Here is a 24063-nt window from a genome sequence, read left to right on the forward strand (position 1 = left end):
CCCTCCTGGCAGGGCAGACCCTGGTGTCAGGAAATGGGCTGAAAAAGGTCTAAAGACAATAGGAGATTTAATGGAATCAAAGGGTGGGTTTTTGATGTCATTTGAAGAGCTGGTCACCAGTTATGATATTTCAAGCAAACATTATTTTAAATATCTACAGATGAGAAACTCTATCACATCATCTCAAAATCAGTGTGTGTCAGTCCCCTCTGTCCCCTTTGGAAAGTGAAATAAAAAAGACTGCTTTGGAAAAGGAATTATTTCCAAATTATATAGCTTGTTAGCAGAGGGATCTTCTGAGTCTTCTTTATGGAAACTTAAAGCCTGGAGGGAAGATCTACAGGGGAATTTGTCCTCTGAGGACTGGGAAGAGGCATGTGCTGAAGCACAAACACAAACTACCAATACACGCCTCAAAGTACTGCAATATAACTGGCTAATGAAAACATATGTTACACCAGAAAAGCTTAATAACTATAATGGTGCCATACCCGACTGGTGTATCAGATGTGGAGAGGAAAAGGGAACGTTCTTTCACTGTGTCTGGAAATGCAATAAAATTCAACAATTCTGGAAAGAGATTAAACAAGCCTTAGAGACTATACTAGGCATAAAATTAGCTCTTGCCCCCAAGCTGTTCATTCTAGGTCTATACCCTGACAGTCATTGTATGTCCAGGAAAATAATCACTGCCATGGATATATGTTTACTACTTGCAAAAAGAGTCATAGCACTCTCCACAACTTTACCTATGGAAAAGATAACTTACATAATAAAGGGAAAACTATCACTATTTCAGAACATTTGGGGTCCTTTTATGGAGTACTTAGAGAGTGTGGATCTGAGGGGTGGGGGGAGTGGGGTGGAAGAGGCGTAGTTACTAGTGATCATCTGCAGTATCTTGTCCTACAATAATCTGATCTCTTTGGATACAGGACTTCCTTACTATGTGTCAATTGTATACTCGAGTTTTTATTTTTTGCACCATACAAAATAGGGAATTTACTTGGGCTGTCTTTGATAAAATAGAGAAAAGTTTGTTGTTCTGGTTGTGTGTGTGTGTGTTTTATTTTCCTCTCCTTTTTCTTATACACTGTACTTTCAATTAAAAGCTGCTCTAAGATATCTCAAATACCTGACTTACAAGGAAAGACAAATTGAAAATGGACAATAATTTTTTTGCCTTTGATGTGAGAGCATTCTTGTTTCTGTATACTATTGGAAATCTTTTTTGAAACCCAATAAAGATAATGTTGGAAAAAAATCCTAAAGGTTTCCTAAATCCTAAATCCTATAGTTTAGCTCAGAAACACACAACCCCAACCTCTGAGTTATGAAACAAACCACATGATCTTACTTTATCCCTGAAGATGAGGGCAAGCAGAGGACATCACAGATGCCCAGGGCTTTCTGGAGCTTCTTGTAGCAACACATCCATTGTTAGTAGGTAACCACTCTGTGGGAGCCAGTGGTGTCCTCCATCTCAGAAACTGTGTACTTTGGCAAATCATGTGCACATCTTTCTTAGGCTGTTTGGGCCTGAAACTCGTTCTATAACCTTCAGGGCTCAGAGGTCTGAGGTCACTTTCATGCTTAGGGTGTGTTGTTGAGCATTGCAGGATTAAACTCCTAATTTGTTAAAATATCGCCTTATAAAATATCGGCTATAGCTCAACTTAATTGAAGTAGATTCACCTTGGTGTGAAGTGCTTGAGTGCCAGCAGTTTAAACTGGGCATGATGAACAACACTTGGAGGCCTGGTTGGACTGAGAGTTGGAAAATCTCTGCCTGGTTTATCTGGCTCTCCAAGACTCAACATGTCTCAGCTCTGCATGCTTAAAGCTTATCGCTTTTCCACTAGCAGGACTCACCCGCGAAATGGAACCGATGACATCATAAAAACCTGTCTCTCAGAAATCACTGGCTTTAAAAACCACAACAACAGTAATAAAGTTAGGTGCTTTTTATTCATCGTGTATTCGCGTGCGATTTTCATTTTTTGGACTAAACATGCCTAAGGTCTCACCGATCAGATTTACTTGTTGCATGTTTGGCTTTCACTGCAAATTTTCATTAGCCATTGGCCCAAGAAGCATATAAACCTCCTCAACACACCTCGAAGTAAAGCTACAAGCTGCCACTGTGAGTCAGATAATTAAAAAAATGTGAAAGCTGCTGTAACTTAAGAGATTTTACAAGCGGTGAGGTTGTGCTGGATTTGAATGAGCTCTGCATTTCCTGGTGATTGACATGGCTCTGGCCAATCAGCACTCTGCATGGTTTACATGTCACCATTTAGTACCTACTTGGCATGGTTGGAACCTGATTCTCCCTGCCACATTAAGAGGAGTGCTGATAACTTTATTACCCAAGCCTGGTAAACCCTGCAACAAATGTGAAAAACTAAGACCAATAAGCCTTCTTAATGCGGACTTAAAGATACTGTGCAAAATCCAATAAGCCTTCCAATAAGCTGGCACAGGTAATGTCTGTTCTCTTTAAGTCTGTCCATCCTCAAGCATTTGTTATGAAATCCCACCCAAATTCAGTCTAACAACATGTTTTAATGTATTTGTTTTAGGAACCATAACTATAGCTTATTTATCTCTTGTAATATAGCATGCCAGTAAGATGCTTGAAACAATTATTCTGTAAACATATGTATTTGTGTGTCTGCAGGTCTTTGTGGAGTTCCTGTGAAATTACGCCACCAGTTCTATGCAGATCTCAACAGACACACACCATGACTGACTTTGTTGTTCAGACAGAAAGCATTGCAGACAGGCAAAGGAGCAGTGGTGTTTCAAGAGATAACTGGAACTGCCATTAGCGCAATGTTGATGATATTTTGTGCAGATGTTTGAGTGTTGCAGCACACAACCAAATGGTTAAGCTGAGTAAAAAAAAGAAAAAAAAATCTAACAAATATGCAGTGTTAAATTAAGGTTAATATTAGTTTATAAAACAGATACACATTTACCAAGTCTGGGCTAGGCACTGAAACCTCTCCACTATAAATATCTAAATTGCTTATGCTATTATCCGTAACTATTATTGCATAGACCCATCTAAATATACCTTTCACTATACGTGGTTTTACTCAGATTTTGACCCAGCTTGAATCAGATTTTAATATTGTACACAAGCATATGCACACTTTGGAATTATTGTTGGGAAGGCACAAGTTCACAATTTTAATGTGAACTTGCAATGAAGGGCTTTTTGTTTTGCTCAATAGAAAATGTATGAATAGAACTAACTTCTCTCAATCAAGGAAGAAAATGATGTCAATGTAAGACGAACTACGGTCCTTTGTGCACTCCCTATCTACCTGCACATGGATGGCTTCGAATTCTTCAAGGCCTACACTTTAAGCAATGTGATGTATCATTACACTTATATAACGCCTTTCTAGATACCCAAGGACGCTTTACAATCCACACTGCTCAGAACGCTCAATCCACACACTGGCGAGAAGCGGCAGCCAAATTCGCACAGCGTACTCTCGACCAGGAACGACCGTCCACCTGGAGGACTGCATTGGGCACTAGGATTTCACCCAGGACAGAGTGCCAATCCATATCTGGGCGCACACACATTCACTCACACATACACACTCATTCACTCACACAGCAGGACAGTTATTAGACAGAAGCCAATTCACCTACCCTCCATGTTTTTGGACTGTGGGAGGAAGCCCATGCAGACACGGGGAGAACATGGAAACTCCACCCAGATGGGACTTGAACCCAAGATCCCAGCGCTGGGAGGCAAACGTGCTATCCACTAAGCCATTAAAGACACCAATTGATTCTACACTCCATTTTATCACCTGGTCATATAGGTGTACTTTGTAGTTCTACAGTTAGACTGTTTCTGTATTATTGTTAGCCCATTTTTTTTCTTTTACCCTGTTCTTCAATTATCAAAACACTTTATAAAACAACCACATAATACAGTGACCTAACAGCAGTGCATTATTATGCATTGCAGTAATAGACAAAGTACACAAACTACCCACTCAAGTTAAATTACCACTCCACTAAAAGTAGAAGTCCTCGATTTAGATTTCCACTTGAGTAAAAGTACAAAAGTATTTACTTTCAAATGTACTTATGTATTCAAAAGTGATACTACAATGATTTATTATGGTCCGGTTATAATTTTTGTAACAGGACTCATGCTTAATCAATGCATTATAGGGGAAAAGACAATAGGGTTACTCTTAGTTCACCTGTCTTTTAATAGAATGTCATTAATTAGTCTGACACTGATGAGTAGAACAGAAACGGCCAAAGATTAATTACAATGAATGTTATATCAACTGTCACATATGCCCAAGGTGTTTTCCCTCCAAACCAACAAAGGTTGCTGTCTCTTGAGTTTTAAGCCCAATATATGATTGTGCATTAAATCTACATTGTAGGGTAGATTTATTGAACCAAACCCTACACCGTAGCGCTGACTCACACCTTTCCAGAAATATAACTAACTATGCATCGCATCGATGCAAACTGCAATGGCTGTGATTGCTCTGCAGTCAGATGAACATTGATCAAGTTGAAATAAGGAGGCCAAAAAAAATCCTCCACACTACAGAGACTGCAGACAGAAGCAAATTCACCACCAGACATTTCCTTAGACATTTGTTTTGACATCACAGAATGCTAAAAAGGAAAAATAGGACATCTCAGAAATAAAAACACTTGAAGCAGCAACACACAGGAAAAAATGTGCCTACCCTCCTCCAAAATTGTGTTTTCTGTAGTGCTGAGCCAATATTAGCATTGGCAGAGGCTCTATTCTCCCTGCTACAGCTCAGTGAAGCGTTCCTTTAAGCTCTATGTTTTGTCTTCATAGTTGCAAAATAGGCCCGTTGTTGGAGCTAATTCTGCAATTCTGAGCCATTTGTTTCTTAAATACGTTTTTAGTTTTTCTGACGTTTTGCCTGACGCTCGGTTTTGTTGTTTTGGACTTCCCCTTTGGACACTCCTGACACACACTTTTGTAGCATACTATGTTTACAGGGCCATTACAAAAAAAATTCACAGTAATATTTCTTCATCTTCAAGATTTTGATAGTCTGTTATATTGTATCTTCTATGAGCCTTTCAGAATTGTATGACACTTTGAAAAGCAATTTTGTTCAATAAATCAAGTCAAATATGCAATTTCCCCACACACTTACATTGCATGCTATGTTTATAGGAACAATACAAAAGATTCCCACAGTAAAATTTCTTAATCTTCAGGATTTTGATAATCTGTTAGTACTGTGTCTTCAGTGAGCCAGATTTTTGAGACACTTTAAAAATACAGAGATAATGGTTAATGAATTAAGCCAAAAACGTGATATTTCCATGGTATAGAAGTCATGTTCATATGCTAAAATGTATTTACTGCACCATTCCACCAAGGTGGAAAAGAAAATCCGAATAAGAAGCTGGCAAACAAGAAGCCAACTTCAGCATTGTAACTTTCTTATTACTTGGTTTTTGGCGGCAAACTTTAGGTTCACTTGTTTTAGCACTCCAGGAATATCCGTCCATCACCTGGCAACGGTGCCATGCAGAGAACTGTGCAGAGCTGGGAGATTTGTTCAGACATGTTAGGGTTTTATTCACACATATATTCTCATAATGTGGTGAAGTAAGATGTAAGATATTTTACTTTAAATGTAGTGGAGTTAGAGTAAAAAGTTGCCCAAAATGGAAATTCTTCAGTAAATACAGAAATATGAAATATACTACTTAAGTACAGTAACAAATTACATTTACTTTGTAACTGCCCACCTCTGATGCATTCTACTTGTACAAAATGATCAGCCACAGCAGCGCTCCAGAGGTGTTCATTCACTGACCACTCGATTAGACACGTCAGATACAAGAGATTTCTGTAATAAAATACAACAGATTCTCTAATAAATAATTACTTAGCCTAAAGCCACTCAGTGTATGTGCTTCAGGTTAGGTAATAGCATACCTTAACATGAGTGACAGCAGTGCCCTAATAAAAACAGTTTGCAGCCTTTTAAAAATGCAGTTGATTGTTATAGTTATAGATTTAACTTTTTCATTGTTAAAAAAGTTCTGTAATTGTTTTTTGTCAGGATTTTATTGCAATGTTCTTTAAATTTCACAGTGTGAAATCTGGATGAATGTTAAGCATTGTACATAAACAACAGGCAACTTCATTAACACCTATTTCTGAACCCATTGTTCATTATATTATCACAACTTGCCATACAGGAGCTCTTTGTTATTTTATAATTACAGTCTGTAGTACATCTGTTTCTCTGCTTAGACAGCAGTGCTATATTGGTCCACCTTATAGACAGAAGGACAGAAGAAGCAGCTCATCTGCTGCAGCACAGTTTGTGTTGCTCATCCTCCAGTCCTTCATCAGTGGACACAGGATACTGCTGGCTGAATGTTTTTGGTTGGTGGGCTATTCTCAGTCCAGCAGTGACAACTGAGGGCTTTAAAAACCCAAGCAGCACTGCTGATCCACTTGAACCACTGCAAACACCAAAACCACGTCAGTGTCACTGCAGTGTTGAGAATGATCCACCACGCACATCATATCTGCTCTGTGACTATATTGTCCTATATTGTCATGGCACATATACTGTGTCCTTCCATTTGTCTACTAACGCCAACTTGTGGTGGTTTGTTGTAAAATAATTTAACTCCAGCTACTTTCTTATTGTTTAATTCAGACCATGTGACTCTAAGGTTAATCGCTAATAAGAAAAAGTCTTCAGTAGTCAGAAATCTCTCCATGTGGTTAGACAGAGAGGTTCTTCTCCATTTTCCTTTTATTGTGCCTTGGAAAGCCTATGCTTGTATGTTCATTATTTCATAGATTCTATAATATGTAAATACATATGTTGTATATATTATTTTGGAGCAAAATATAAGGAACAGTTGTTCATGTAGTAAAAGCTAAAATGCTAAGATAAACTAAATGCAGTTCATTAGACTAAGTGGAAGCTATCTATAACCAGTTGAAACTCTTATATACTTTATGTTGAGAGTAGTCATGTAATCATGTAACTCAGTAAAGCACTTTAATAACATCCCTTTGTTCAACTTTCTCTGGATTCTGTGTGTTAGCTATCTGTCATACATGCGTAGAGGGAACGCACATTAGGGACTGAATATATATGGTAAATGGAGCTAATCAAATGACCAATAAGTGTAGAAACTAGGTTTTAGTTATGAAGTGGCTAGTCGGTGTATATAAAGGCAATTACTAAATTATACAAATTAATTATTTTAATAACCTCAACCAAGCCTGACATTGGATAAGAATTCCACTGTGATATCCAGTTTTTAACACAGCCGGTGTTATTTATATATATATATATATATATATATATATATATATATATAAATTTATTTTTTTCCTTCAAGACATGTATAAACAGTGTTCAGTGTGGGAAAGGCTTGTGTTTACACGTAGAACTTAAATATATATATATTTAATTGGAGAGGTTCTTGTGATGTTAATAAATGATAATGATTTTGGAATGATGGCAGTCTATATTATAAACGTTTTAAAACTTTTATTAAATGACTTTTATTGTATCTTGACCAGCAGTGTTTGAGTTTGACACATGTTTACCTTTTGAGTAGATTTTCCTCAAAGTATTCATTTGTCTACTATTATATGTTTCGGTTTATGATTAATTTGGTGGAACTAAATTTATTTGTAAAATGCTTACTAAAACTAATTTAGTTTAGCAGCTTCACAGTGCTTTAAACAGTGTCCACAGAGTTCAATAGCAAAGCAGCGAAACAAGACGAGTCATTGGATAAATGCTGGGCTTTATCCCGCCCATCGGACGATCAGCGTCTCTGGGGGTCTATGGGGCAGTGGGCTGGCCTCGGCTGGCCTGGACGCTCAGCTTCTGCATGATGATTGGATGATCTGTCTGAGGCTGAATCCCTTTTTGATTGACAGCGAAATGAGCGAATCAGCGATCCTTTGGTGTAGAGATCCGTGGGAGCATTACATTTTCATTCTGTTCTGAGTTGAACCGGAGACTTTCTTAATCCTCTTAGTGGCATTTTCTTTGTTAGCGACAAATCAAGCTTCTATTTCTGGTGGGGTTTTTTTTTGTAGCTGCTTGTGTTTGGAGACTGACTTCTATCACTCTTTCTGACTTCTATCGCAGTTTCTGTCCAGCGGGTGCTGCTGAGCCCCTTCACTGTCACAAAGCACTCACAGGCGGACACACTTCACATGGGCCAAGGCCGTTTAAGCAGCCTAGCTCTGCTGGCCATTGAGAGGACACTAGTCAAGTCCCTGGAAAAGACCCCTTGTTGGTATGACAAGGTAACATATTTTATGATGTAGGCCGAAATTGAGCTTCCCCTCCTTGAAAGACTGCTGCACAAACCACATATAACCTTTGATTAAATTTACATTAACTCAATGTCTTAAATATTCGGTTAAAACTAAGGTTTTGAGTAAACTGAGTGTTGCAGGCATCAAATTCAAAATTTATATATATTAATTTATATATACACTGATAATTTTGCAAGTTTTACCACTTACAAAGAATGGAGAGGTCTGTAATTTTAATTTTAGTTACACTTCAACAATGAGAGACAGAATCTGATTAAAAAAATCCAGAAAATCACATTGAATGATTTTTAAATAATTAATTTGCATTTTATTGCATGAAATAAGTATTTGATACAATAGAAAAACAGAACTTATTTGGTACAGAAAACAGAGGTCAGACGTTTCCCTGTAGTTCTTGAACAAGTTTTCACACACTGCAGCAGGGATTTTGTCCCACTCCTCCATGCAGATCTTCTCCAGATCTTTTAGGTTTCAGGTCTGTCGCTCAGCAACATTGAGTTTCAGCTCCCTCCAAAAATGTTCTATTGGGTTCAGGTCTGGAGACCGGCTAGGCCACTCCAGGACCTTGAAATGCTTCTTACAGAACCACTCCTTAGTTTCAGCGACTGGGTGTTTTGGGTTATTGTCATGCTGGAAGACCCAGCCATGACCCATCTTCAACACTCTTACTGAGGGAAGGAGGTTTTTGTGATACATGACCCCATCAATCCTCCCTTCAATACAGTGCAGTCGTCCTGTCCCCTCTGCAGAAAAGCACTCCCAAAATATGATGTTTCCACCCTCATGCTTCACGGTTGGGAAGGTGTTCTTGGGGTTATACTCATCCTTTTTCTTCCGCCAAGCACGGCGAGTGGAGTTTACCAAAAAGCCCTATTTTGGTCTCATCTGACCACATGACCTTCTCCCATGCCTCCTCTGGATCATTCAGATGGTCATTGGCAAACTTCAAACAGGCCTGGATATTTGCTAGCATGAGCAGTGGACCTTGCGTGCCCTGCAAGATATTAATCCATGACGGCATACTTTGTTACTCTCATCTTTGAGATTGTGGTCCCAGATGTCTTCAGGTCATTGACCAGGTCCTCCCATGTAGTCCTGGGTTGATTCCTGAACTTTCTCAAAATCACCCTTACCCCACGAGGTGAGATCTTGCATGGAGCCCCAGACTAAGGAAAATCAAGTCATCTTGTGTTTCTTCCATTTTATAATAATTGCGCCAACATATTGCTGGATGGTTTGTGATCGAATACTTATTTCATGTAATAAAATGCAAAATAATTATTTAAAAATCATACAATATGTAGCAAAATTAGCAGTGTATGAAACCACCCCCACACTGTATATATATAAAAAAATATAATCAATTTCGCCAGTAAAAACATCAAGACTCTATTCTTTGTAATTTTGCCCAAACTAAGAGGTTTTTTCAAAGTGTGAAGAACAAAGTTTTTTTTTTCTTATATTCCCTTTGCTCAATAAATCCAGGGTTTTTTATGCATTTATGCATTAGAGAAATGCTGGAGAATGTCATAAAACTTGGACTATACTCCCGAGGAAACTGAGAGAACAGTATTACACATCATGATCAAAACTTGAATGGAATTTAGAATTAATTTATATATATATATATATATATATATATATATTTTTTTTTTTTTTTTTTTTAAATAAGTAAAAATTTTAAAGACTTTGGAACATTACCTTGGTTGCTGGATTCCACATTTGGCTTTTTAACAGTTAGGTCCAGTGGAGAATCCTGGTCAGCCATGAGAAGCTTGCTAAGGACAGGGTTCTGTGCTGAGGCAGCAACACTGGTGCCAGGGCTCGTACTGAGGCAGGTGGGCGAGTTGGCAGCCAGGTCTGGTGAGGGCGCTTTTTGCAGACTTTGGTCCTTGGTGCCGTTGAGCTGGGACTGGGGGTGAGGTATATCCTGAGATGCACTTGTTTTTGAGGTATATTCCACAGCGAACTGTCGAATCATTCGCTGCATGATCTCCCGTGCCACTAGAGGTATGTGGGGATCTGAGAAGCTTGGCTGGTCTGCTGAAGAAAGAGACAAAGTAGAGAGATCTACTTTACCGCATAATAACGATCACATAAGGCTTGCCTCATTACAAAAAAAAAAGGCATTTTTAAGTGAATAAAAAGCAAGACCGATTATCTAAAAATTCTTACAGACAGTCACAGGAAGCCCCGTCATTCAGTTGATGTTAGATGTCAGATGTTAGAGCTCCCCTTTGTGTCCATTTCACCATTCTACATGCAGACATTTGTGGATGATATGACAATGTTTCCTGAGAGAACACGGTAAGACTTTAATTCCTATTTTTCAAAGCTCAATATATTTAATTGGCCACTCTTTTTATGATTGACTGTTTTATTACTTTCCATTTTCATACCAATTACAAAGTATAGATGTACAAATATCAAAGAAACAACATCATAACTCATTTCCTTTAATCCCCCTTTCCCTCTGGATTCAGAATATTAGGGCATACAATAGAAAAGAAAAAAGGCATATCTGTTTTTCAGCAAGCTTATAACTTTTACACAATACCCATGTATTGTTCTCAACATATTTTTGCAGATAAAAAAAAAAATAATAATAATGAAAAACTAAACTAAATCGAGTCTCGCCACTCCAGAAGCCTCAGAAATCCTGTAGATAGTCCAAATATATTCCCCACTTCCGCCAATATATATCTAATTGCTCCATCATCCTATATGACAATTTCTCATATGCTGCCACTTTACTCAGCTCTGTAGCCCAATCCTGAAATGAAGGTGATCCCACTGTTTATATAATTTGTCTCCCAATCATTAAGCCGATTTGAATCCAACTTTTTAAGTCTTTGTCCTGAATATTCAAGACAGAGGAGTCACCTAATATAAACAGCCTAGGACATAAGAGGATTTGACAACCCAGGATATCACATACATATTCATATACCCCAGTCAGTTCCATTACGCTAGGTTCTTTACCAGCATGGAATAATATGCTGAGGCCTCATGACCTCTACCATAAACCTGAATTACTTTGCATAATATCTCATTAGGTGGTGGGCTATGTTGGTTAATGCCAAACCTTCCCCTAAGTAAATGTCATAATTGTAAGTATCTCCAAAAAGGTACCTTAGGAACCTCTACCTAAGGAAAAGTACAAAAAAGCCACCTCCCTGCTTTATCTCCCATCTCAAAATACGTTTGTCTTGCTCTAAATAGAGAAAACCTGGTACTTCAGACATGTCTAAGCCTTATCGATGACATTTATCCCACCAATTCCAACTCTAATTGTTTAATTTTATTTTCCAGTGCTAATATTTTTTGCATCTTTGACCTCAAACCAGGGTGGCACGGTGGCGCAGCAGGTAGTGTCGCAGTCACACAGCTCCAGGGACCTGGAGGTTTTGGGTTTGATTCCCGCTCTGGGTGACTGTCTGTGAGGAGTTTGTGTGTTCTCCCCGTGGGTTTCCTCCAGGTGCTCCTCCCACAGTCCAAAAAACACACGTTGGTAGGTGGATTGGCAACTCAAAAGTGTCCGTGAGTGTGTGAGTGAATGTGTGTGTGTGTGTCTGTGTTGCCCTGTGAAGGACTGGCACCCCCTCCAGGGTGTATTCTCGCCTTGCGCCCAATGATTCCAGGTAGGCTCTGGACCCACCGTGACTCTGAATTGGATAAGCGGTTACAGATAATGAACGAATAAATGAATGAATAAATGAGCTCAAACCCTCTCTAAACAAAGGTTCTTGAAGAAGGGAGGAATTTAGGCGCCATCTATAGGATAGTTTTCTCAACTTTTGAAGAGTCAGCTCTAAGGTAACCAAGGCATGATCAAACACCAAAATACTACCAAGCACAATTAGAAATGGCAGAAATCAGTGACTTAGATATTAAAAATGAAAAATCTTTCCGCGAGCACGTTTTGTGGACTGGTGAAGAAAAGGAATATTTTTCTTGAAGGATTTAATGGAAGCCAAATATCCATAAAGCCTTGCATTTTTACATATTCGCTATACCATTAGCATATCTTTTGTGTTTTATATAACTAATCTACTGCTCCAGCACTGGATCCATCACCAGATTAAAATTCCCTCCTATAATAAGATCTTGAGTACCCAAGGCTGATATTTTTCCCTCAAGATCTGTAAAAAAGGTGGGATCATCCCCATTGTGAGCATATATACAAGAATAGTATGTTGTCCATGTATATCTGCTAAAATAATAAGCATTCTTCCCTCCTCATCTTTTATTTGTTTATGACATTTTAACTGTAATTGTTTATCCATAAGTGTTGCTACTCCCCTTCTCTTGCTTGATCCTTCACTATAAAATACCTGGCCATCCCAGCCTCGACTTAACGTTTGAGATTTTCCAGAGGATAAATGTGTCTCCTGAAGAAACACTACGTCATATTCCTTACATCCCACCAATGTTAATAATTTCTTCCGTTTTATATAGTTCCCCAGCCCTTTAACATTCCAAGTGGCGTGACTCATCTTAACCATTTGTGAAGCCATTATTACCACATACATGTGTGAGCACATCCAGTATCCCCCCAGTCTTTTTTTCCCTATATACTGAAATACGCCCATTTTATTCCAATAAGTATGCACATAATCCAATCCCTGTGAAAACCCACATATTATAAACAACTTAAAACTCTTCTTACATTCCTTGAATTGCTCCTGTTTCACTTGTGCAGCCTTAGCAAAGTCAGGAAAAACCATAACACGACTGTTGGACCAACACATCTTGCTTTTTTCTCTGGTGGTTATTAGCATGTAGTCTCTGTCTCCCGACCTCAAAAATCTCACAATCACCCGTCTAAGGTTATCCCCTGGAGCAGGACATGGACCTCCTCATCTGTGCACGCGTTCTATTTCCAACTTTTGGCTGGTGGTATTGATCAACTCGGATATCACATCCCCCATGAACTTATTCATACACTCTGCTCCCTCTGTGATTCCAAAGAAGCGGAGATCATTTCTCTGGCTGCTGTTTTCCATGTCTACCAGCTTCTCCCTCAACATGTTGACTGTTTAGTGGCCAGTGGGTTTGCTTGTGCTTCTTTATCTGCCTCTTTTTAGAGTTTAGACTTCACTGACACTGTAGTGTGTCTAATTTCTTCCAGACCAGTCATATCCGAAATGTTCTTCAGGGCCGCATAGATATTGCCGATATCGTTTTATTGTCGATTCAGATGTTGGTGCTCGCTACTGGCTAAAGTGATGCCTATTTATATCACCACAAGCTGAAATTTTTGATTGTTTTGACATCTTGCAAAATCCACGTATTAAGAGCACGGTGAACCCTCAAGCGGCCTACTATGTAATTACCAGGAAAATATAAACCAAGCAATGTGAGCTCTTCTCTTCTCTATCTCCCTCGGCACGTCACGTGACCCCCCAATTGGCCACTCTTAATAACATATATAATGTTTACAATGTTTACTGTCTTTATAATCAGATTGATTCTGGATATTTAGTAAGAAAATGCAAGGTTATTTGGGAATTATAGCGTTAGCTGTAGTGGAAATAGTATGCACATGTTGCGGTGGCATTTACACTACATAGCGGGGTCAATGATAATTAATTATTATTTTATTAATAATTAATTATTTAATTCATTTTGCTAAGCTCCATGTTTGGGAGCCATTAACTAATATGTAGTGTCCTTACCTGTCTTAATTTTAACTTAGACAAATAGGTCATCTTCACATATTATACAGCAAAATTAGCTAGAATGAAACAATTAATTATTATTAATTATTAATTAATTATGCTCATTGACCCGCCGTGGGTTCTTGACTCTGAAATGGAATCTGAAGTAGAAGTTATAATTCCATACAAGAAAGGTGCACACACAAACAAATAACTAAGGATTGGTTTTATCACACAACTGGTTTATTAATAATAATACCAAATAATGAATATTGATTAGACATTCATATAATAAAATGGATTACAGCGATATATGAGGGAACAGGGAGATTAATATATGAGGGAATTTCTCTATGATGATTATTGTCCTAAGTTCTAAGAAAGGCTATTGTTTATCCTAGCAAACTTTCAGTACCAACCCATGAAACCATGTGACCTTACGTATCCGAAGATGAACGGGGAGCATGTCGCTGACGGTGCCTTCCGGCACGACTTCCTGGAGAATTGCAGACGCAGGCCTTGTAGGTTGCAACCGCGGGCGTTCATTTTCTCCCGAGGCTTTCAGACGCAGCCGTCAGAGCTGGTGGTGTTCTGAAGGTCTCTGTGGGGATTCTTCGTCATCGCTGATCTGCTGCCTTGTGAGAGAGAGAGAGAGAGACACACGTCCATGCAGGTCTCTCCTGTGCAGGTTTCCACATCTCAGAAGGTCATTCTGAGGGTGCGTGCAGCAGTCCTCTTCGTGGCGTTGTCGTCGTTTGGAGGGTCAGAAGTGAGCTCTGGGTGTGGCGTTGAAATTTTGCTAGGGTTAAACTATAGCTCTTCTTAATCAGTAGTTTCTATCTGGACCACGCTTTAAAGGTCCAAGACTGTTTAAGAAAGCCATGAGTCTTATGCCTGCAGAGTCATTTCCAAAACTCAGGTCATTTTACTCTTTTAGCCTTGAAATAACGCCCCAAGTATCTGGAGCCTCTGTTTGTCTCTCTGCACTTTGCTGAGATTCTCCTCTTGACCCTGGGACCTTGGGTCGTACACGTCCTGGAGTGAGGTTTTACGAGCCTGCTCTGGATGCTAATCTTACATTCCGATCTTTGTTGGAGATGTCTCTCAAAACTAGCGAAAGCTTGGGTATTTAAAATCACATCTTCAAAAAGTCAAAATTTCTTATTAGAAATTAATACACATTCATCATATCCACTACATAGTGAATCCTTTAACAACTAAACTTGCTAGCAAGCTTAAAATCTACTGTTCTTGTCTCAACACAACAGTGATGAACGTAAGTGATTGATCTGATAGTATTAAGATACTCAAAGTTACTTAGAATCGGTTGTATTTGCTAACGGGAGATTTAAGTTGTTGTCTTACGTTAAAATAAGTCCGAAAGCTAGTGTTGATATTATCAACTTGCCAATAGCGCATTGGGGAAATGAACGTTATATAACGTTCTACATACAATTTCTGCATTTTGACATTCTGACATGTGCACATGCAAGCATCTGTCTCCTTCTGCAAGTACACCAGTTTGGAGATCTATTTGAGAGATATTATTGTAATTATTGTATAATTTGATCACTTTGCTATTTGGCTGTAAACAAACATACAGAAGTATGGGTCTGAACAGGTTTGGCAAGGTGGTGTATAAGTTAGTTAGAGCTCTGTACTGTAACTCTAACACACCCTACTATAAATGTTAATATTTGCCTTAAGTTCCTCAGTTACCATTGTCTTTTCTAAATGTTAACAGATGTCTCCCGTCCTAAATGGCAGCAAATGTAATCTAAAACCATTCTTGGTAAGTATTTATTATAATGCATTATAATGCAGTTGAATAACATGGGTTTTGACATACCGAACCCCGTTCTCCCTTAAATACCTGAATGTATTTCTCTATTTTATCAATTAATATAAATTCCATTTAAAGCAACATGTTACTGGCTAAGATATGTACAGGTGCATCTAAATAAATTAGATTATCATCAAAAAGTTAATTAATTTTAGTAATTCAATTCAAAAAGTGAAACTTGTATAGATTAATTACAAACAGAGTAATCTTACAGCCAATGAAAACCCAAAAGTCATTCATTTTAATTTTAAGTTTAATTAAAAATTAGAATTATTAACACAAAACACCTGCAAAGGTTTCCTAAGCATTTAAAATGGTCCCTTAGTCTTGTTCAGCAGGCTACACAATCATGGGGAAGACTGCTTACTTGACAGATGTCCAGATGGTAGTCATTGACTCTCTCCTGCTGTATCCAAGCACATTAATGGAAAGTTTAGTGGAAGGAAACAGTGTGGTTGAAAAAGGCGCAGGAGCAACAGGGATAACCACAGCCTTGAAAGGATTGTCAAGAAAAGGCCATTCAAAAGTTTTGGGGGAGATTCAAAAGGAGTGGACTACTGCTGGAATCAGTGCTTCAAGAGCCACCACACACAGAAGTATTCAGGGCATGGGCCTAGAGACAACGGCAGAAGCATCTTACCTGGGCCAACGAGAAAAAGGACTGGGCTGTTGCTCAGTGGTCTAAAGTCTTGTTTTGGAAATCAAATTCCCAGAGTCTGGGAAGAGTGGAGAGGCACACAATCCAAGCTGCTTGAGGTCTAGTGGGAAGTTTCCACAATCTGTGATGGTTTGGGGAGCAATGTCATCTACTGGTGTTGGTCCACTGTGTTATATCAAGTCCAAAGTCAGCACTGCAGCCTACCAGGAAATTTTACAGAACTTCATGAAGCTTGTCAGCAGAGGGAAGCATGGAGATGCAGATTTCATGGAGATGCAGTAGGACTTGGCACCAGTCCACACTGCCAAAAGTGTGCTTGATTGGCCAGCAAACTTGCCTGACCTAAACTATTGTCAAGAGGAAAATGAGAGACACCAGACCCAACAATGCAGACGAGCTGAAGGTCACTATCAAAGCAAGCTGAGCTTCCATAACACCTCAGCGGTGCCAGAGGCTGATCGATTCCATGCCACACCACATTGGTGCAGTAATTCATGCAAAAGGAGCCCGAAGTTTTGAGTGCATATACTGTACATATTTTTCAGTAGGCCAAAATTTCTGTATTAAAAATCATTTGTTAAATTGGGCTTTTATAATATTCAAATTTATAAGATAATGAATTTTTGGTTTTTGGATATGAGGCATAATCATCAACATTAAAATAAATAAATGCTTGAAACAGATCACACTGTTTGTAATGAATCTATATAATACGAGTTTCACTTTTTGAATTCAATTAGTGAAATAAATTAGCTTTTTGGATAAATTCTTATTTACTGAGGTATACCCGTATTTTAGACTGTAATGTGCTTGGAATAATGGAATTATACATTACTTATCTTTGTTTTTTGACCCAAATACTGACCTTGACTTTTCCTGTTTTAGTAATTATTGATGCTAACACAGGCTTCTAGTATCCGTAGTTTCAGGTGCTGCACATTTAGATGGTATGGTGTGGTATATGGGGTACAAAGACAGAGACATTCTTCATCAATCGAAAAGTCAAGGCCACTGGATATGCAAAATTGCTATAAGATGATGTGTTTTCCCCTTTATGCACTGAAGCTGGGATGTTCCCTGAGTTTTTCCAGCAAGATGGTCCATCATCACATTATAGATGTCAGGTCCAAACATTCCTAGATGAACAGTTTCCTGAAAAGTGGATTGGTCATCGTGGGCCAGTTGAATGGCCCCCAAGGTCTCTTGATCTGACCCCCTTAGACTATTATCTTTGGTGTCATCTGAAGGCAATTGTCTTTGCTGTGAAGATACGAGATGTGCAGCACCTGAAACTACGGATACTAGAAGCCTGTGCTAGCATTTCTCCTGCGGTGTTGCTATTAGTGTGTGAAGAGTGGGAGAAGAGGGTTGCATTGACAATCCAACACAATGGGTAGCACTTTGAACTCATTTTATAAGTGGTCATAAACTTGTAAATAACTCATGAAAGAATAAAGTTACGTTAAAACCACACCATTATTTTTCATGTGAAATTCCCAATAAATTTGATGTGTCCCATGACCCTCTTCCCATTGAAAAAACAAAAGTTGGATCCAAAATGGTGACTTCAAAATGGCCACCATGGTCACCACCCATCTTGAAAAGTTTCCCCCCTCCCATATACTAATGTGCCACAAACAGGAAGTTAATATCACCAACCATTCCCATTTTATTAAGGTGTATCCATATAAATGGCCCACCCTGTATATACTGATCAGGTTGCAACCCTAACAAAACATTTCTGCAGGACAAAAAAAATGATATAAACTATATTATATTATGAAAGATAGGAATAAATTAGTCTATAAAATTTTTGTAGAGAAGAATTTGTGTAGACAAGATTATCAATCATCATTTTTATACCTATAGACTCATTTTTCTGCTAACGCAATCTATTTATTCTCTCATCCACAATAGGCAGTTAAACCAACATTAGCATCCTTACTCAAGGAAATTTGTATAATAATAATAATAATAATAATACATTTTGTGTACAAAGTGCTTTTCAAGAACGCGATATATGTAAAACAAAATTGTGTCATTTGCAAACATTAGAAATAGATTATTTGAAACATTAGGAAAATCCTTGACATAAGTAATAATTACAGTCCAAGATTAGATCCCTGTGGAAATTCCACAAAGTAATCTGGCTTTACTAGAATTACAAATTTTAAAACACACCTACTGCATCTGTTTGTGATTAAAAAAAATTACATAGTATGCTGAAAATAATTTATATGCAACTTTTCCTCTAAAATATAAACTCTTTCTTTGCTGTTCTACTAAAATTAATATATTTATTTTTGTAGGATTACATATATTGTTAAATAGGGGTAGGATTTACAGATTTTCTATACAATTTGTTGTTTCTCCTCAACAAATTTACTGTAAACCAGAGCAAAATTTGACTGTGTCAAAGCGCAAATAGGGGAAAACATTAAAACTATAACTAATCACATTCATGAATTCTTAATATGCAAAATCAGCATTACTTTCCTTATAAATCTCCTTGCATTATGTACTAGCAAGCATGTCTTTAAATTTAATAATAAATGATCTACACTTTTTTCCCTTATTTTAACAACATAAGTATGTGAAGGATCAAAAGGGCCTCATTATTTTAGTTTATGTTAACTTTTCAGCTTACCCCTTCTGTAGAAGACAGCATTGAGGAAGTCTTCTGCTTGTCTCTCAAATTTGAAGATAGTGGCTTGCTCTGGCTTATACTTATCCACGTCTGGTAAGATCTGGTTGTTCAAATTCGACAGATTCTCCTAAATATGACAAATAGAAGTGAAAAAAAAAATAAAAAAATGTATTACTAGAGTTCAACTGAAAAACAAACTGAAAAGCTTTACAGGGAAATAATAAATGAAAAAAAAATACACTAACAGATTGGATTGCAATTAGATTCAGGTCTTTTGTGAAGCCATTCTTTTTTTGATGTGGTGTTACACTTTGGGGAGTTGTCATTGCGAATTCTTCTTCATCTTTAACCTGATTCATCTTTAATATGATATCGCCCACCTAAGTGTGTGGGGGATATCATATCACTTGGGTTTTTTTGTTTTTTGCAGATTATGATCACCGCTTTATTCTTTTTCATGTTTCTTGAATGGCATTTTTCCACTCTTAACAACATGAGAGAAGACCTTGTGGCGCATAAGCAAGGCAAACTTGAGAGCCATTCTTTTTTATCAATGCACCCAAATTTCACTGTCTGGCCTAAATCCATTATCAACATGAACTCATTACTCCTCCAGTCCACATTTATAGTACAGTACAATCTCATCATGGCACACTCAGCCTCTGAGTCTGTATCCATGCCATCAAAAAGCAGTTGCAGAAACTGTCCTGAAAGTTTATCATTAATGTGTTATAGTACTATTAGTAAAAATGTATGATTTGTCTGCTTGCACTTACACATTGTGCTTTACCTAGCATTGCAAAAGAAAAAAAATCTGACTAAACTACTACCTATTTCATCAGCACAATGTGTGATTTTAAGTAATATTTATAAATAAAAGAATATCCATTTTTCTTTTTTAGCTGAATATTATTAGAGAAATAATATAAGAGAAATAAATGAAGGTAAAAAAAAAATATATATATATATATATATATATATATATATATATATATATGTATGTGTGTGTGTGTGTGTGTGTGCGTTAACACACATATAATATCAAGATTTTGTGGTTGGATTTTGTGCTTCTTGGGAAACAATGTTTTGATATCTACATACTCATGTTGCATCACTGCTTAAAAAAAAAAAACATACAGAACCAACTGCAAATTTCCAACAAAAAATATGTAAAAATATGCTTATTTTGTAAACAACGGTACCTTACCAAGAGTGACATTTTATAAAATAAATAATATAACACTTAAATCTACCACCAAACTAAAGTGCAGACAATTTAGTGCATGCATATAAACAGCAAACGTAAAAACTGTACAAAAAAATAACCCTTAAAGCTTTACAGTAAATAACACGAATACAGGGGTGGCATGGAGGCGTAGTATGTAGTGTCGCAGTGACACAGCTCCAGGGACCTGGAGGATGTGGGTTCAAGTCCCACTCTGGGTGACTGTCTGTGAGGAGTTTGGTGTGTTCTCCGGGTGCTCTGGTTTCCTCTCATGGTCCAAAAACATATGCTGGTATGTGGATTGGTGACTCAAAAGTGTCCATGGGTGTGAATGAATGTGTGAGTGTGTGTCACCCTGCGAAGGACTGGCATCCCCTCCAGGGCATGTTCCTGCCTTGCACCCAGTGATTCCGGGCAGGCTCCGGACCCACCACCACCCTGAACTGGATAAGCGGTTTCAGACAATGAATGAATTAAAGAATGAATGAAAACAAATACAGTGTAGTTGCTACATTGAGTCAATGTGGTCTGTCTCCTCGGGTTAGAGTTTACATTGTCTGTTGAATTCTCCTCACTGTGTTTTTGACTTTACTCATATTCAACTGGGTGCTTGAGGTGGTGCAACAATTAGTTTTGTTTCCCCGTTTTGTTGTTACAGGCTTCTTTTATATCTTACAATTGCCACAGTGGATTGTACATCTCACATTTTGTAACCAAACAACCTCCACACTACTGAAATCACTCTCCTCTCAGAACAAATTCTTCTACCACTTTCCACCATACTTGACTCATGTAATGAATGTACGCCATGTTATGTGTCTGAATATCACTATTATCATGATACTGACCCTTTTTTAGTTTTAAAAATAGTGATATTATGGCAAACAATATGATATCGCACATCCCTACCCTTTAGTATCCAGTTAACATACTGTACACTAACTCTGTAATTCTTCATTCATAATGTTGTATGGTTATACACTGCTGACCAGAGAATGTGCTCCCCCTTTGCTTCCTCTTAAGGTTTATTCCTCATGCTCTGGCTTGATCACATGGGGCTAGGAACAGCAATTTTGTAAAGCTTCTTTCTGAGAACACCCATTGTAAAAGGGCTATATAAATAAAACTGAACTGAAATCAAATGTATAGGGTCAGTCAAAAGTCACAGGACACATTTTTATTTCATAAACAAAAGGGAAAATGACATATCTGAATTCCCCAGCAAGTAAAGTGTAAGGGGGCCTATCTTTTAGAACAGTGGTCACCTGGCACCAGGTGTCTTCAATATAGAACCTTTTCACAATATTCTAATTTTTGGGGTCTTCATGAGTTGTCTGTTATAATCATCAAATAAAAAAAATTGTAATTTTTGTGGAGTGTGAGAGGTATCTTTATTGAAATGTCCTTCAAGACAGGAAATAAATTCTTTCACGGCCCCACCCCACTTCACGCTTCCTTTACAGTCCTAGTTAACAGTTCCATCTGAGGATGCAGTAGACAAAGCATTAGAAAGAAAGAAGCTGAAGTATGCAGACTTGGCGGATGAGAGTTCCCATGGAACATGGCTGGTAGGCACATGTTAGACCGGTGGAGATAGATGTTAGGGGATTTGCAGCCAAGGCTGCCACATTCCTGCTTGTGAAATTCGGCAACAGCAGAGGTTCTGTTGTGATGGTTGGTGATGTAGCATGTAAACATCACATGGAACTGGTGGCACTGAAGACGCATTAACGGTGCCAGTGGGGCTAGGTACAGCTTAGTCACCAGGAAGGCCCGTGTGGATTTACGGGTGTTGGTACTTAACGGTAAGGTAGGACTGTAAAGTTAGCTTGAAGTGGGGTGTGACCGTGACTGTACTGCAGCTGGAATCAGTGCTTCCAGAACCACCACGCACAGACATAGGCAAGACATGAGTTTCAGCTGTCACATTCCTTGTGTCAGACCACTCTTGAAGAAGAGACAGTGTCAGAAGCGTCTTACTTCCAAAGAGGACTGGACTGCTGCTGAGTGGTCCAAAGTTGTGTTCTCTGATGAGATAAATGTTGCATTTCCTTTAGAAATCAAGGTCCCAGCGTCTGGAGGAAGAAAGGAGAGGCACAGGATTCACGTTGCTTGAGGTCCAATGTAAAGTTTCCACAGTCAGTGATGGTTTGGGGTGCCATGTCATCTGCTGGTGTTGGTTTAGTGTTTTCTGAGGTCCAAGGTCAATGCAGCCGTCTACCAGGAAGTTTTAGAGCACTTCATGCTTCCTGCAGCTGACCAACTTTATGGAGATGCAGATTTAATTTTCCAACAGGACTTGGCACCTGCACACACTGCCAAAGCTACCAGCACCTGGTTTAAGGACCATGGTATCCCTGTTTTCAATCGGCCAGCACACCCGCCTGACCTTAACCCCATAGAAAATCTATGGGGTATTGTGAAGAGGAAGAAGATGCAATACGCCAGACCCACCAATGCAGAAGAGCTGAAGACCACCATCAGAGCAACCTGGGCTCTTATAACACCTGAGCAGTGCCACAGACTGAATGACTCCATGTGAAGCCGCATTGCTGCAGTAATTCAGACAAAAGTAGCCCCAACTAAGTATTGAGTGATTGAGTGATACAGTCACTCGTTCTGAGTGATTGAGTGATTTGGGGTTTTCATTAGTTGTCAGTCATAATCATCAAATTAAAAAAAAAAAACTTGAAATATATCAGTCTGTGTGTAATGAATGAGTATACTATACAAGTGTTGAAAATAATTTTTCTTACACTCTCTTCCTCACATGAACTCTAAGATAATTCAGGATGCAACCACCTTGGTGACTTTGTATAATGTAATTACCATGGGGTGCCTTTTGTTCCAACCATTTGGGCCAAGCTGAAGACAGACTGGATGTCCCTAACACAGCAGGGGTTCTCCATTTCTGTTAACCTGATTGTTATGGTAATTGATTAGGTGTGGTTAACGGTGGGAGGATCACTGTGTTATCCTTAAAAGGGTATTGTACAGAGAGAGTTTCAGACTTGTTTAGGAAGAGACCCATGCGCACCCAATAAACTTCATTTTCGTCTCTACTTTTCGAGTCTCCTCTCCTATTTTCAAGAAACAACTTGCCAGCAGAAAAACAACTTCCAGCGACGAAAGCAGGAACAAAAGAACAAATTTTAAAAGAGAACACAAGTTTCACTTTTTGAATGGAATTACTGAAATAAATCAACTTTTTCATGACATTCTAATTTTATGACCAGCACCTGTGTGTGTATATATATATATATATATATATATATATATATATATATATATATATATATATATATATATATATATATATATATATATATATATAATATCTATTTTCAAACCTCCTCTTGTACTTTTAGTATGCATAGTACAGCTATGCACAATTTAATATATTTTCCAATGACTGAATAAAACTTGAACAGCGTGGCTCCATTTCCATTCCATTCTACAGAAATGAAGGCAAACGTTCTAAAATTGGATACCAGAGACTGCACAGAACAAATGACAGGCATAACATGACATGATTCCTCATTTGATAAGACCTGTCCCCTTCTTACAAAGCTCAGAATGTGTCAGACCACCACACTGGTAGCATATGAGCAGAGTGGATATTTACAGGCTGCAAAGAACATTAATTACTCACGTTT

General features: G+C 38.2%; 1 protein-coding gene across 5 annotated transcripts in view; it reads right to left on the reverse strand.

Moving 5' to 3' along the window:
* Nucleotides 1-24063, reverse strand: part of LOC136676852 (ligand-dependent corepressor-like) — a 111107-nt gene that overhangs the window by 25769 nt on the left and 61275 nt on the right. For 2 of the 5 annotated variants that reach the window (XM_066654116.1, XM_066654117.1), the window contains 3 exons: nucleotides 19183-19309; nucleotides 10550-10668; nucleotides 10076-10417 (listed from right to left, as the gene is read on the reverse strand). In XM_066654116.1, the coding sequence (XP_066510213.1) occupies nucleotides 10076-10417; nucleotides 10550-10574 (367 nt within the window). In that variant the 5' untranslated portion in view covers nucleotides 10575-10668; nucleotides 19183-19309. Of the gene's footprint in view, nucleotides 1-10075; nucleotides 10418-10549; nucleotides 10669-14475; nucleotides 14529-19182; nucleotides 19310-24063 lie in introns of those variants that run through there. The other 3 variants (XM_066654115.1, XM_066654114.1, XM_066654118.1) reach the window with 3 other exon arrangements.

Source organism: Hoplias malabaricus, chromosome X2 (genome assembly GCF_029633855.1).
Source record: "Hoplias malabaricus isolate fHopMal1 chromosome X2, fHopMal1.hap1, whole genome shotgun sequence".
Lineage (NCBI taxonomy): Eukaryota > Metazoa > Chordata > Actinopteri > Characiformes > Erythrinidae > Hoplias > Hoplias malabaricus.